Source organism: Anas platyrhynchos, chromosome Z (assembly GCF_047663525.1).
Source record: "Anas platyrhynchos isolate ZD024472 breed Pekin duck chromosome Z, IASCAAS_PekinDuck_T2T, whole genome shotgun sequence".
Classification (NCBI taxonomy): Eukaryota; Metazoa; Chordata; class Aves; order Anseriformes; family Anatidae; genus Anas; species Anas platyrhynchos.
In genome coordinates, this window is record NC_092621.1 from 83,916,819 (window position 1) to 83,930,879 (window position 14,061).

Consider the following 14,061-nt stretch of genomic DNA (forward strand, 5'->3'; position numbering starts at 1 on the left):
CTCCCTGGCATAGGTTTATGCAAGTAGATATATTCTATATGTTTGTTATGATACCAGGAAAGTGACACAGAAATGCATGCTTTCATTTCTCCCCCCTCCGGCACTTACTCTCACTTCTCTGTATTTCCAAAGTTTACGTTACTGTTCAACATTTCTGTGAAAGCCTCATCAGGTAAGACTCTAAATATGCACTTGGAGATTTGCCATGATTTTTCAAAGGACTAAGACTAGCCTCATCTACCATTACACAGATGTAGTACATGTCATTGCTACTAATAGGTTTTCCTTCACTATGCTGAACTAACACAGAAAGTCTAACTAAATGCAAATTGCTCTTATATGCAATAATTCTGATAAAAGAAAAGGACAATAATGGCTTTTTGAACACCATGATATTGTAGAGAGTGCCCTCATTAAAATCCTGAGTAATAATATTCCTTTGCACTTCATCAAAAGTGAACTCATGTAATTAATTCTTTTTTCATAATTTCAGTCTCTGTCATTATCATGATCATAATAAGATTGACAAGTAAAAATTATACTATAACCAAGGTTTCAGATTTTCACAAACCTGATTGAACACTTTTGCACAAGATTGGCTGTACACCTGGAAAGGATTGAAGACAGCCTGCTCTTCTCTGCCCTTCAGTGTCAAAGGCAGGCATTGATTGGAGGTAACACTCTCTTCAGAGTAATTCTCACAAGACAGCTGCTCTTTCAAATATTCCTTTTAAGGAGAGAAAAAAAAAAAAAAAAAAAAGGAATTACATGCCACCTAGCCTTTTAACTGAAATTTCCCAAATTTCAGGCATAACTTTACTGTGTGCTTCCTAATGCTAAAGGGGAAAATAAAATATCTCTCTCAAAATAGAGACATTTTCAAGAGTAATATCACCCTACAACAATAAATAGCTCCTATGAATATTGAACTGAAGCAAATCAGAATAATCAGGTACTGTTTTGAATTTATCATCAGTGATGTTTAACAGTTCTCATTTAAGATATGCATTAGGTCTATGTGGTGGTGAAAGACAAATGTTTTCTATGAGCTGTTCTAATGTATATAATCTCTTTTATATGATAAAGTATACAGGCATATTTGTTTTTTAGGCAGCATTACATAGTCACTACATGACTATAAAATCTGTTGTTTAAACACAGGAAATAAATACTCTACCCCTCTTCAAAACTATTTTTAATTATTTAAGCATTTGAAGACTAGAACTCATTTGCGATTTACACTGTAGTTTCTAAAATTGCCATGTAACAGACACATGATTATTTTGGCCACAATCTTCTCTGTTTTCACTTCTTAAACTACTATGTAAATAAATCATCATTGCATGCCAATAAAGCGTTTTGATTAAATAGAACCATTTTACGAAGAGCTAGATAATGAAACACTTACAGATCTATTTGCTGGAAGGACTATTGTGATTAAACAGTTTATTGTTATTAAAATGAAGTCCATAATAATATGATTGCCATAACATTGAGCTCACTCAAGGTGAGTCTTTATTAAGATGGGTAGATGCAAGTGTTCCTCTTACTTTGCAGTAATACTGGGTTAATAAAAAAAAAATAAAATCAGACTCAAATGAGGGAGTGTGTAAACTACATTACATGACATTGTACTTCTAAGTTGGTCCTTCTAAAACAATAATTTCACCGTCACTTTAAACTGATTCAGATGTGGCCTGGCCTGAAAGGCATGAATTTCCTCCCAATTTGGATTGTGGTTGTTTCTCCCTTTCTCCCTTGCGTTGGCACTAGCTTATGTTGTGAAATCAGCAAAAAAAAAAAAAAAAAAAAAAAAAAAAAAAAGGTTTCAGCCAGATGAGAAAGTCACACAATTTCTAGTACTAGTGCAAAGGAGGCCCTAAGAGTTGCAAAACACAAAGGGAAGAGAAAGAGTAGGACTGACAATTGGCTGCAACCTGTAGACAGGACTGCTTAAACAATCACAAAATTATCCTAGAGTATTTTTGTTTTCTTAAATAGAACTCATTGCTTTTTCAGTTTAAACCAACAGTGTAATACAGCTGTCAAAACATACCATAAGTCTTCTACCTATATTTTCTCAGCATTGTGTTTTGGTTTTCGCTCCCCTCCCCTTTTTCTCCATTCATCAATTGCTTCATGCCATAGCAAAGATTTTGAAGTCATAATGAGGGGTTTATTAAATAATAAATATCTTAAATAAAGATATTTCTACACATGTACTTTTTTTTTTTTTTTTTTTTTTTTTTTTTTTTTTTTAAATATAGCACCTTACATGCACAGATTTTCTCAAAACCTGTAGGTAGCCCTAAAGCAACCCAACTATCTGGGCATCTCAGCTCCAGAAGAAACAGAATCCGTTGGTTTTTCAGAAGATATATTAGAACTCACTGTTCATGCTTGCAAGGGTTTTGAACATTGGAAGTGGTATACAGCTCAATTCCCATTACAGGTGTTTTCCTGTCTTTGGAATACCGTGGATTTGACACAGAGACTTAATCAACAGTGATATATGTATTACTTTGAGGACTCCTTTAGTATGGTACATTTTGTAGAGTCAGAAATGGTAATGTTTCAGAAATGTGTTAATAGATAGAAGAGAAATCATGACTGTAAATATGTGAGCTATATCTTTACTACCAATGACTGGTCATGAAACAAAGCAGACAGAGTATTTGTGAGCTTGACAGCTCAGGTGGGTTGTTTTCTCTTTGGTAGCAATTAGTGAAAATTACTTTAAAAATAATTATTCTTCTTGATAAATACATGAAAGACTGTTGAATGTTCTGAGTTCTACAGTATCTGTAATAGGGCTTTATCACATTGTAGCTCTGTTTCCAAACATAGCTTGTAAGAATCTATATCCCTTTTCCCCTGACTTTCTTAAGAAAATTATTGAGAGCCAAGATTTTCCATCTCATCATTTTGTTCTCTATTGACTTGCAGTTATTAATCGCTGTAGCATAAAGATCTCCAAACTAATTTTAAGAATGTGACACCTTGACAGTCCAAGGAGTCTACAAAGAAAAGCACGGACCTTCAAATAGAAATCAAGTCTGTTTAATGTGCCTGACTACCAAAAAAAATAATCTAAATTATGAAAAATAATATTGAAAAATGCATTACCGTTATGCCACACTAAGCATTAAAATGTTTTATAATGGTTTCAAAGCCAAGTTGAAGTAGTGTTCATAAGTCCTTCTGTGCAGTCAAGCTGGTCACGATTTTATTATTTTTTTTTCTTTCTTAAACAAGACAGGTTCTCTCCACTGAAAAATGTTCTTTTTTTTAATGAAGCTCATACTATCTGCACAAATTCAAGGAGAGACACCTGGGATGTGGAAAGACAGACTGAAGTCCCTCTTCCACCTAGTTCTCTCAGCTTCTTACATCCTATCGGAGCTGCTCCACTTTGTATAAATAACTGAATACTCATAGGAGTGAGATCTTGAATCAGGGTTTCCAGGACCTGATATGGGCATTCTACTCCTTCAGCTAGAATACAATTCTATTTCTGACCCTAGAAGTTACAGAATGGATTATTACAGCAATTTCTACAAAGCAAAACAACTCCATCAAGGGAAAACAACAAAGTTCTATGCTGATAGCTAACGGTCTAGCGGTTTGGGCATTTAGTTTGGATACAAATTCTAAACCAAGAAGAATAAAGAGTTGAGCCTGCATATACGGTCCCTTAGGTGACTGCCCTAGCTACCGTATTATATGTTATTTTAGGAGGTCTTGCTCATCATCTTTTCTTCAGTTCATTATACGAAGAGTAATCCTGAATGTACTCCAGGTGAAAAGGTTTTGTTTGAATTGTATTACAGTAATAATTTTCACTTCACTTCCTGAACCATTTAATTGTTTGAGATGAAACTTGAAAAGATTCTGTATTGTATTAATATTAGGTTGCCATCTCTACATACATGCTTACATTGCTTCTAAAAGTTCCAAATGCAGATGGATAAAGGTTGCTTGTAAGCCTGTACTTAGGAGCTAAACAGTTGATCTGATTTTCAGAAGCAAACTGCCTGCATGAAGCTGTCCTTTATTGCCTTCATATAGACATAGCTGCCTAATTGTTTTTTGCTATCTTCTTTTTTTTTTTTTTTCTAAGCAAAATCTTGGCCTGTGCCTATATTTGCATTATTTTGCATTTAATTATAAACACTTCGGTATAGTTGCAATGATCTTAACAGCACCTGCTTATGCATTCAAGGAATAGTAATTTAGTAATTAAAGCTAATAAACAGAACTTTCTTAATTAAGCTGTGTAGATCTGTTATCATACAATTTAAGCAAACCTGCATTTACTTCAGTGTATAAAATAAGAATGCTTTTGGTAACTTGCAGCAATTTAGTACAGCCTTAGAAATAATGATATAATTCTTTTACCTTACCGAAATTCCATGTGCAGCAAATAAATGTGAGTTTGTTTACTATAATTTCAAAGCACTTTAACTGAACAGTTATCTATATTAAGTAAGATTTTCATTTGGATGCGTTTACTTCCTCAGTACAGCTGTGGGATTTGTTTGTTTTTTAAATCAGAAGAATTGATTTACCACATTTAATTTTACTTCCTGTAACAGTCAATTTTTCAATAGCCTTGCTATTGTGGTGTGTCTTTGTTTTTTTTTCTTTTCCTTTTTTAAACTGTGCTTAAGCTCCTAAAATGTATCTATGGTCTACAGTACAAATCTAAAGGAAGTTGATGTGCCATAATACAGTTTAAGTACATAAATAAAATCTACATTGTTTCCCCATAAAGTAATCTCTTCTGTACAAATGCAGAAAAGCCTGAACTGAATGGATTCTATTACAATACAATATAGGATTTCATATTGACTTTAAGAAGCATTATCACCTCCTTGACTAACCCTTAGCTGCCAGCAGACGCTGCCTCAGGCCAGTACACACCTAATTGCTCGGTAAAAAGGCCGTTTCCCTACCTCATTGAGCCGGATGATGTGATAAATTTGCCTCAGGTACTCGCTGCCACCTGGTTTGTGGCAGATATCCAGGACCATCATGTTTATTTTCTGCTCAGTGAATCCAAGTGCAATGCCTTCTTCCTCTAACGGTGCACCTTCCACTGCAACCGAGCCACTGGAACATGAAAAATTAAAAAATATTCTTAAACTACTAAAAATCAAAATATTGATACAAAGTCAGATGAAAACACGTGTAAAATCCTTAAACATTTGGCTTGCACAGCACAAATGTTGCTGTATACATTACTGAAACCTTCACACTAAAAAATGCTAAACAATTAAAAGGTTATTAAAGATAACATTTTAGTATTACACGAATTTTACCGATTTTTATCAGAAAGACCGAGAACTTAAAACATTCTTTACTGTAAGGACATACAAGGAGCAAATATTTTTTTATTTTCTTTTCCACTATAGAAGTATCTTTGCCATTCCCAGTAGCATTTGCATTCGATCTTTTGTACATTTTTCTTTGCCTGTCGCTGCACATATTAAAGCCTAATTAACATGTCAGAAAGGTAGCCATTACTCTAAGTATAGGTTAGAAATTTTAAAATGAAGTCTTTTTCTTTCCACTGGTATGCTGGTAACCATTTCAAAGGTACCTATTTGCCACTTGTTGCACTTTTTGCCCTGTACTTTTCCTTTTTTTCCCCCTTCTTAATAATGTTAGTGTCCAACTGCTAAAAAAGGAGAGGAAAAAAAAAATAAATGAAGGTGACAGGTCAAAACGCCTCAAAAAAGTGGACATTCAGAACTCTGACCATTATCAGACTGCTGTCTGGATAAAAACATAAGTTACCAGCTCTGTAGTTGCTTAATATTGTAGACTGGCAAAGTATTAATAATAATAATAAAAAGTACTAAAAGTAATTCTTTACTCCAATTTTTGAGCTGCAACACAAATGTATGTTGGTATCCAGACACGTCAAGAACTTTAAAGACCAACTGAAAATATTATGTATTCTCCAATCTTTATTTTGATTAATTTAAAGTCTACAAAATAAGCACTCTGACTAACACCCCCCCAATCCCTCATCCCCAATGTTTTACATTTTAGAAGTGAAAAAATACAAATACTTTGGTATTGTCAGCTGTAAGTTGCAGTTTACTGTTGAAAATGCGCCGTGATTACCAAGTTAGTTCTGCTGAAAGTTGCTGTTTGACCTGAAGGCTCACTTAAATGCTGCACAGCTGCTGGACATTAAAGCTGATATTGCTTCCACATGCAGCTTCAGAACTTCCTACAGAGCAAATAGTTTCAAAATATAAACTATAATTTTGTTCTTTGCTGAATGGAAGTAAGGAATACTCTGTTATTATGGTTTATTTTACACAAAAGCTTCAAAGATCTTTAAACTTAAAGTACGCTTAAGGCTGATGTTTCAATGTCACATATAGATATAACCTGAATTTCTTGTCAACTTCTTAGCGATTGACATTGAAAAAGTTGAGGACCTCTGACAAAGGAGTCTATCAGTGTCAGCACCCAAATTTTATCCTTTCCTGTCCGTCAGTGTGCAGGTGAAGCAGATGATTGGATTCAGTCAGTGCTATGATTAATGAGTTCCTCTCTGGATTTGGGACTGCCTATCAATCATGTCATTAGGAAGAATGTGCCCTGAAAGAGGCAGACCTCAGCCAAGGAATAACTGCATTCATCTTAATCTGTATATGCACCCAGCCAGCCAAGTCAGGGTCACCATGATGAAAAACAATAATCTTCAACTCGACAAATTACTTTCCAAAGACAGACATTTCTTTTCTTTCTGGGCAGTGTGCTCTTTCAGAACCTAACGTGACTGTTTACAGCTCTGGTGCTACTATAAAGTGAAGGTTATTTTAATGAATAGTAATGTTTTCATGCAGTACACAAGACAGGCAATGCATAGAACAATCTTTCACTGCAATTGTTTTTCCTTAAAAAGTAAGTTGAATTTGTATCCCATAATGCAATAACCTATATAATATTCACACTTTTTGTGAAGCCAATTTCTGATAACAATAATGCAACATAAAATTATGCAAGACTTGCTTATAAAAGTCTGGTGCACATCAAAGTTGTTTTCCACAGCTGGGTCTGTGAATCACACATACATTTTTGGATTTCATTGTTTTTATTTTTCTTCCACACACTGTATATATTAAAAATCTATAAACATGTATGAATATACATAAAAATGCATGTGCATAAATTTATCCACTAAATGACTGAATTATAAAAGGTTATGCAGAATGTATTTTTATACTGAATATAACCATTCTGATTTCAAACAAATCACATAAACATCACAATACATGTAGTGTCCTTGAAAAAATCTGCCTTTAGTTCAGTGGTTACACAACCATTACCTAGTTTAAATATTTCAATTTCAGCTTTAATATATTAGTTTTACAATTCACATTTATAACAATATTTTATCTCTACACTGCATATCTCAGCTACCTAATAAATACATTTTTCTCCCAGTAATTGACCGTTGATACTTGTATACAAAATATAAAAATAACATTTATTCTATACTCCTATTGTAGAAATCCCACTGAAGTCAGAAAACAGTTTCCTAACTGCATCATATATCTACTCACTTGGGAGAGTTAAGTAATGCATTGTTCAGTTTCTTAAGCTTACTGTTAGAAACCCTGATCACAAACTGGTTCTCAATTTGGAAGACACTATAGACATACAGAAAACATTTTTTCCACAGTGTGATACCTGTTATGAATAATATATTTTGCATTTTTCTGATATGTTAGAAAATGGATAGTACTTAAAAATTCTCACCTTCAGCAGACTTGCAAATACTAAAGCTTTAGCTCTTAGAGAGTATCGCAATATTTGTCTTACACTGCATTTATACTATTTTTAAAAACACCTGTTCTATTGGTAAATTAGGAATTCTATTAGGATGCTCTCCTAATCTAATCTAAAGCATCTATACATTTTGTGCATCTTAGTTTTTTTGGTTTTGTTCCATGATTGTTTCAGTGGCTGGCATCTGGCTTCAATCCTCTAATCACTGGATTAGAACTTGTAAATTAGTATTAAATGGAAATGTAAAAGATCACAAAGGTCAATGTCAATGAGCATTTGTGTGATACTGTTGCCATTTAATACTACTCTTGTTGCCTGACTACTTGTTGCAGGAATGGGATCCTGTGCCTTAAAGTGTTGCATGAAAGCCTCTTCATTAATAGCAGTGATTCTTACCTACAATCACTATATTGTTTATTTATGCTTATATTACTGTAAGGATGGTAATGTCTGGAACCTTCAAGAATATTAATGGAAATAAAACCACACAAACACATGAAAAACAACAACAACAAAAATAAACAAAACACAACAACAAAAAAACACCCTTACTTTCAGTGTAGCCAACTGTGTAATTCACTGAGTCCTGTCACTCCAATAAATCTAATATTGGGAAGTTGACAAATAGTGTTTTTACAGAGTGGAACACAACTTCAACATTAGAACAGGACTATGAACATGCTAACATGTACAGAAATTCTTGAAAAACCATTATAAGGATTTAAAAACTTGGACCTAAATGTCAAATCTACAGGGAAAAGTTGGTATTTCCTCAGAAAGGCACAGCAGGGTACTTTCTTGTCCTGTTTTCATATATGCTACTTGCCCCCTGGGTTAGTTATGTTTTAAAAGGAAATATGCTTACTTTTTAATCTCAGATGAACATGGAAAGCCTTTTATAGTCCTTAATTTAATCATTATAGCAAAACTCATTTATAAATGCATTGCGGTGCCCTCTAGTCAGTGTACCTGTTCATGTTCTGAAAGATATATTGACTAAATTATCTACCTTTTTGGATCATCATGAATATGTGAAAAAATATGAAACAAAACATGAAACAAACTATGTAACATTCTAAGGACCATAAAAAGACTTTTGAAACAACAGTTTCAGACACGCAATTCACTTGCAAAAACATACTATGATGCCATCAATATTAAGAACAAGTCTATTTCATATAACACAATATCATTAATTATCTAAATATTTTTTAGTTGAACAACAGCCATAAACATATAATTAATTCAGTAAGTTAAAGAATAAACAATAGCATTTGGAAAGTACTACATTCTTACCAGTCTGTGCTCAATTTTCTTGCCTTCAGCAACTGGCTTTCGATCCAGTTTGGTCTTTGCTGTTCAATGCTCTGTATAACCTTCTGGGTCACTTGCTTAGGACCACTTTTCTGTTTTCCCATAATACTTTCTAAGCACACACGAATTAAACTGAGTTTTTCTTTGCTCCATCTGTCAAGCGTTGCACCTGTTAAAAGTTCTGCAGTATTTCCATCCTCAAATATCCGACATATAATTACAATCAAGTTCCAGACAAGCAGACCAGCTTTCTTCAATTCAGCAAAGTTTCTTGACATTTTTCTCTCAGCCAGAAAAAAGAAGTACTTAATTGGGGGAGGCAAACATGCAATCACTGTAGGTAACTTGCTGATTACAATAGATACTGCCTGAGCTGCAAGCCTTGTGAAGCCTTAAAAAAAAGAAAGAAAAGAAATATGATTAACATTAACATTCTAGTTCTATCACAGCAAGCTTCTGAATGTTGTATAATTTCTAACTTTCTTTTGTACTGAAAATGGGTATAGAACGTACGTACTCAACACTGTAGCTTGACTTGTATTATGCTTCCTCTATATAAATCCCCCAAAATCTAAACAATAACACAAATTAGAGAACCTACAAAACCTAGAATTCACACTGTGACTCTGTTAACAATTAATCTTGCTGTGCACAGTTATTCCAGGACAAATTAAGATCACCCTGGTATTCTGAATGGTAAAAAAGTTGCCTTCAAAATTGTAGTGCAATATTTTTTTCAAGAGTTGAGCATTGTACTGAATGTATCAGGATACTGCATACGTTTATAATCTTGTTTTCTATCAGTCCTTTTTTATATTCAAACCTACAAAATTTCAGTTTATCAGCTTAAATAGAAGAAGCACGCACTACATAGCACACCATTTTAAGTACTACAGATATTAACAATAAGCATAAAAACAACTACAGAAAATATGCTGTTGAAAAACCAAAGTCATGTCTAAAATGAAACAAATGAACCAAAAGGTAAGCTAAATGCAGATTCATGTGTGGATTAAAAACAACAACAAACAAACAAAAAAAAATGACAAGAAGAAGAAAACAAAAAGCAAACAAATCAAGAAAAAAATTCATCCCTTTCACTTCCAGTCTTAACTCATTTAAAAAAAAAAAAAAAAAAAAAAAAAAAAAAAAGAATAGAAAAGAGAAGGTAGATTTGCTCAAAAATGTAAGCCTTACTTCTCATCTAGTCATATCAGACCAGGCTTATCAGACCAGCCTGAAATAGTCATAGAAGTTCTGGCATAAAGTTCATTTGTTAGAATGCCATGAGACTCAGTGAGAACACTACTGCAAAAATGTGTATCAAGATGCTGAAGAAAAGATATATGGAAAGAATAGACTTATGGCCCAACACTCTGAAGCAGGCTTTCCCACAATCTACAATTCCAAACCTTTATGCAAAAATATACTACAGTGATTCTTATTGTACTAAAAATAATCAGGTGGCAATAAATTTCTGGTGAAATTCCACAAGTTAGCCTTTTGAAATGATGGAGGGCTTAGGCATTTAACAAAAGTATCTTTAAACCTTTGAAAAATATCCTGTTATATACATTATTTATCTTTCTTCAGTCAATTTTTCAAAAGTCAAGCACCACGGAATTCAGCACCAGTTTTAGTGCTATGCAAGAATAAATTGTTGTGTGAGTTTGAGACGAAAAAATAGGTATAATTTCAGTCAACACTATATACCTACATTTAAACCGTACAGATTGAAAAGTTGATAACTGTGAGAAGTTATTGCCATTAAGGCAAGAGCATAGATATTATGCTTTACACTCCCGTGAATCCCTCCTTACAACTGCCAGACACTAAAAATAAATAAATACATACATACATACATACATTTAAATGGTATTATTATTAGTAGTACTACAGTACTGATTATTTTAAAAAGCTTGTTGGTGTATGCAAGGTATAAGCCTTAAGTAAAAAATAAACAAACAAACAAGCTGAATTTTAGTGCTAAACACTTAAAAAAACAAACAATCAAACAACAAAGCAAACAGCCTCCCCCCTCAAAAAAAAAAAAAACAAACAAAAAAAACCCACAAAAAACAAAAACCCAACACCAGTAAAAAACAACAACAACAACAAAACAATCAAATAAAAACAATCAACAGGATGTTTGGAATCTGTTTTCCTTAAGGTTATATGGCAACACTCATGAAGTCTAAATATTTAATTTTAATATATACACATTAAAGGGTTAACAAGCCTTTTTAACAAGACAAATTTATGTGAGAATGTAAATGTCACCCACATTTCCCAGACTCCTTCCTCTTCATTTCCCGAGGTGTATAATTCCATTCCTTTGGAACTGTTTTCAGTAAACTTTCAGGAACTATTTGCTTGTGCTGATATGTTCCATAGTTTTCTGTTGCCTCCCATGAATGCATCAAAGAAATTATCTGCTTCACTATACCCTTGACTGAATTAATCAAAGTCAACTTCAAGCATCTGATAACCTCTGGCTCCAACTCGCCACAACTGGAAACTTCAGAAGAAAGAGTTATTAAATATTCAGTGAGTGTACAGTCATTTGTTCAAATCTGTTTCAGAAAGAAGTGTTTCAGAATTCTTATAGAAAGAAAAGTAACAACATTATGATTCAAATACCTTACATCTATCAACCTGCTACAAATTAAAGAAATAATATAAAGCAAAACAATGTAGCATCTTGTACCATCTTAATACACTACTGACAATACAATACAATTTCATTTTTTTCCTCTACTTCATGGCTTCTCATCAGCAATTTTTTTTTTTCAAAATTTAATCTGATTAATATTTTCCTTTTTATTTGGAGTACACTTAATTACTTGCTAGACATTAATGAGTTGAGTAGATATACCTATTTTTTTGTTATTTCCTTGTCTTGCAAGCATTAATACAGTGATATTTCTTAGCTAACCGAAATGTTTTATTAGAGAACAGCAAAGGAGAAATGATACTTTGGCAACAAAAATGCATAGAAATAATAGTCATCAACAGAGACATAGCATGTTATCAGAGATTGCATGTTGAAAATGGAACATCTTAAATACAGTTATTGACATTACAACAAGTATCAATCTTCTCCACATTCTTAACACCACAGAGAACTGCAGTTTATCCATTGCAATGGAACAGCAGTTGTCAGGCAGAGTGCTGCAGGACATATCAGAGATATTTTTTGACATGCTTCCCACTAAGGTCCTTTGCCCTAACTTTTGCTTGTCTGTGCTTTTTCTGGTGTAATTTTTTTTTTTCTTCTCTGTGGGGTCTTTCTCAAAGCTTCCTCACAATATTTCTATCTTTTTCTTCCTCTTAAAGATCAGATTTCCACTTTTTGTAATCCCATTTTTCCCAGAGGAACACCTGAGCTCTTTCACCACCAATATTCTCTGTTTTAAGATATTCTTATTTCTGTTACCGCTCATTCCTTCTCCTGTTTTATTATTTCCTTTTCTTTTTAGCCGTCATTTGCAATATCATCCTTCTAAACCTCATCTCCCTTTTCTAGTTGAATGAGGCAAAACAATCATGATGGCGAATTTCCCTCTCCATGGAAAATTAGGAGTCTGTCTCCCTTTTGGCAGCAGTCTATATGCCCACCAGACTAAGTGGTGGGCATATACAGTAGTCCTTCCTTTTCTTCTTCTACTCCCCTTCAGTTGATTCTCACTTTTAAATAGTATTATTAAATGCACAGGGACAAAGATCTTGTGTTGGTAAGGACCTACAGACAATATCTGCTGCCAGCCTGCTGGTAAGGAGATCCTGGCCTACCATGCTGTTCTGTAACCCCTCTTTTCTCCAAAATTTCCACTGTTCCTATAGTGACCTGGTCACTGAGAACAATTTATAGCATAGTTTTGAAGAAACATACAATCATTTAATCACATTTATTAGAGCAAAAATAATATGCACTACATGTCTGAAAACTGATAAGGTTTAACATCAGATTTAAAACACTTTCTAATAAACTAAGTACCTGTCATGCTGTACAAGTAATCCCACAAGTGCTCTTTTTCCATGTAGGTCTCAAAAGCAATTCCTAGTGATTTGGGTGACAAAATGCAGTGAGATAATACTGTGAAGATTGTTTCAATCAGAGTAGGCTCTTTTGTATATATCTGTTCTGAGAGGGAACTTCGTTCATCACGATTCAATACTTCACTTCCTTCAAAATAAACAAAAGTAATAATTTTCGGGTAATTCAAATCATAGAAACAGATAGTATAAATAAATAAATAAATAACAAAAGTAAGAAAACTTTATCTGAAAAATATTTCAAACAGTATTAATACTGAATACAAAATTAATACTGATTACAGATACTGAAATCTTATCTCCCCTGCAGAATCACATTTGACTGCTTTTTTGAATTATATGTAGCCATTAAGAAAAAAAAAAAAAAAAAAAAGGAAAAAAAGAAAAAAGAAAAAGAAAAGAAACCACTATGGAATATATCTATTTAATTAAAACAAAACAAAACAAACAAACAAAAAAAAACACAATAACAAAACACAACACATTAGTATATAACTGGAATTCAATTATTCACTAAATATTAATTAGAATTAAGTTGGACTATTTCCACAGAGTCACAGTCAAAAATTATTACTGCTTAGCTTGTCTCAACAATATATTAGCCTTGAAATTATAGAAATTGATTTGGTTATACAAAATAAAATGAAGTAGCTGTTGCATACTCCCCAAACTGACTTAGATTTGTTTTTCAGCATAAGATGAAACTGAGAAGAAATCATTTATCTGAAACAAAATCTGAGGTTTTCTAAAATACAAGCTCATACGTTTTAAAGTTAACTAGTGATTTTCATAGATTGGAGTGGTAACAGGTTATATAACATATATTTCTAAATGCTTTTCATAATAATTTAAAAACAATCTTCCAGCTGAAGGATAAAG

At 33.2% G+C, this 14,061-nt stretch overlaps 1 protein-coding gene across 13 annotated transcripts in view; it reads right to left on the bottom strand.

Annotated features, from left to right (window-relative positions):
* KIAA0825 (KIAA0825 ortholog) overlaps positions 1-14,061 on the bottom strand; it is a 254,967-nt gene that overhangs the window by 120,207 nt on the left and 120,699 nt on the right. For all 13 annotated transcript variants that reach the window (XR_011806056.1, XM_038169775.2, XM_038169776.2 and 10 more), the window contains 5 exons: positions 13,124-13,312; positions 11,411-11,644; positions 9,109-9,517; positions 4,956-5,112; positions 572-727 (listed from right to left, as the gene is read on the bottom strand). Coding sequence is in view for 12 of the 13 variants with exons in the window: in XM_038169775.2 (XP_038025703.1) it covers positions 572-727; positions 4,956-5,112; positions 9,109-9,517; positions 11,411-11,644; positions 13,124-13,312 (1,145 nt within the window). In the remaining variant the exon portion in view is untranslated. The remainder of the gene's footprint in view (positions 1-571; positions 728-4,955; positions 5,113-9,108; positions 9,518-11,410; positions 11,645-13,123; positions 13,313-14,061) is intronic.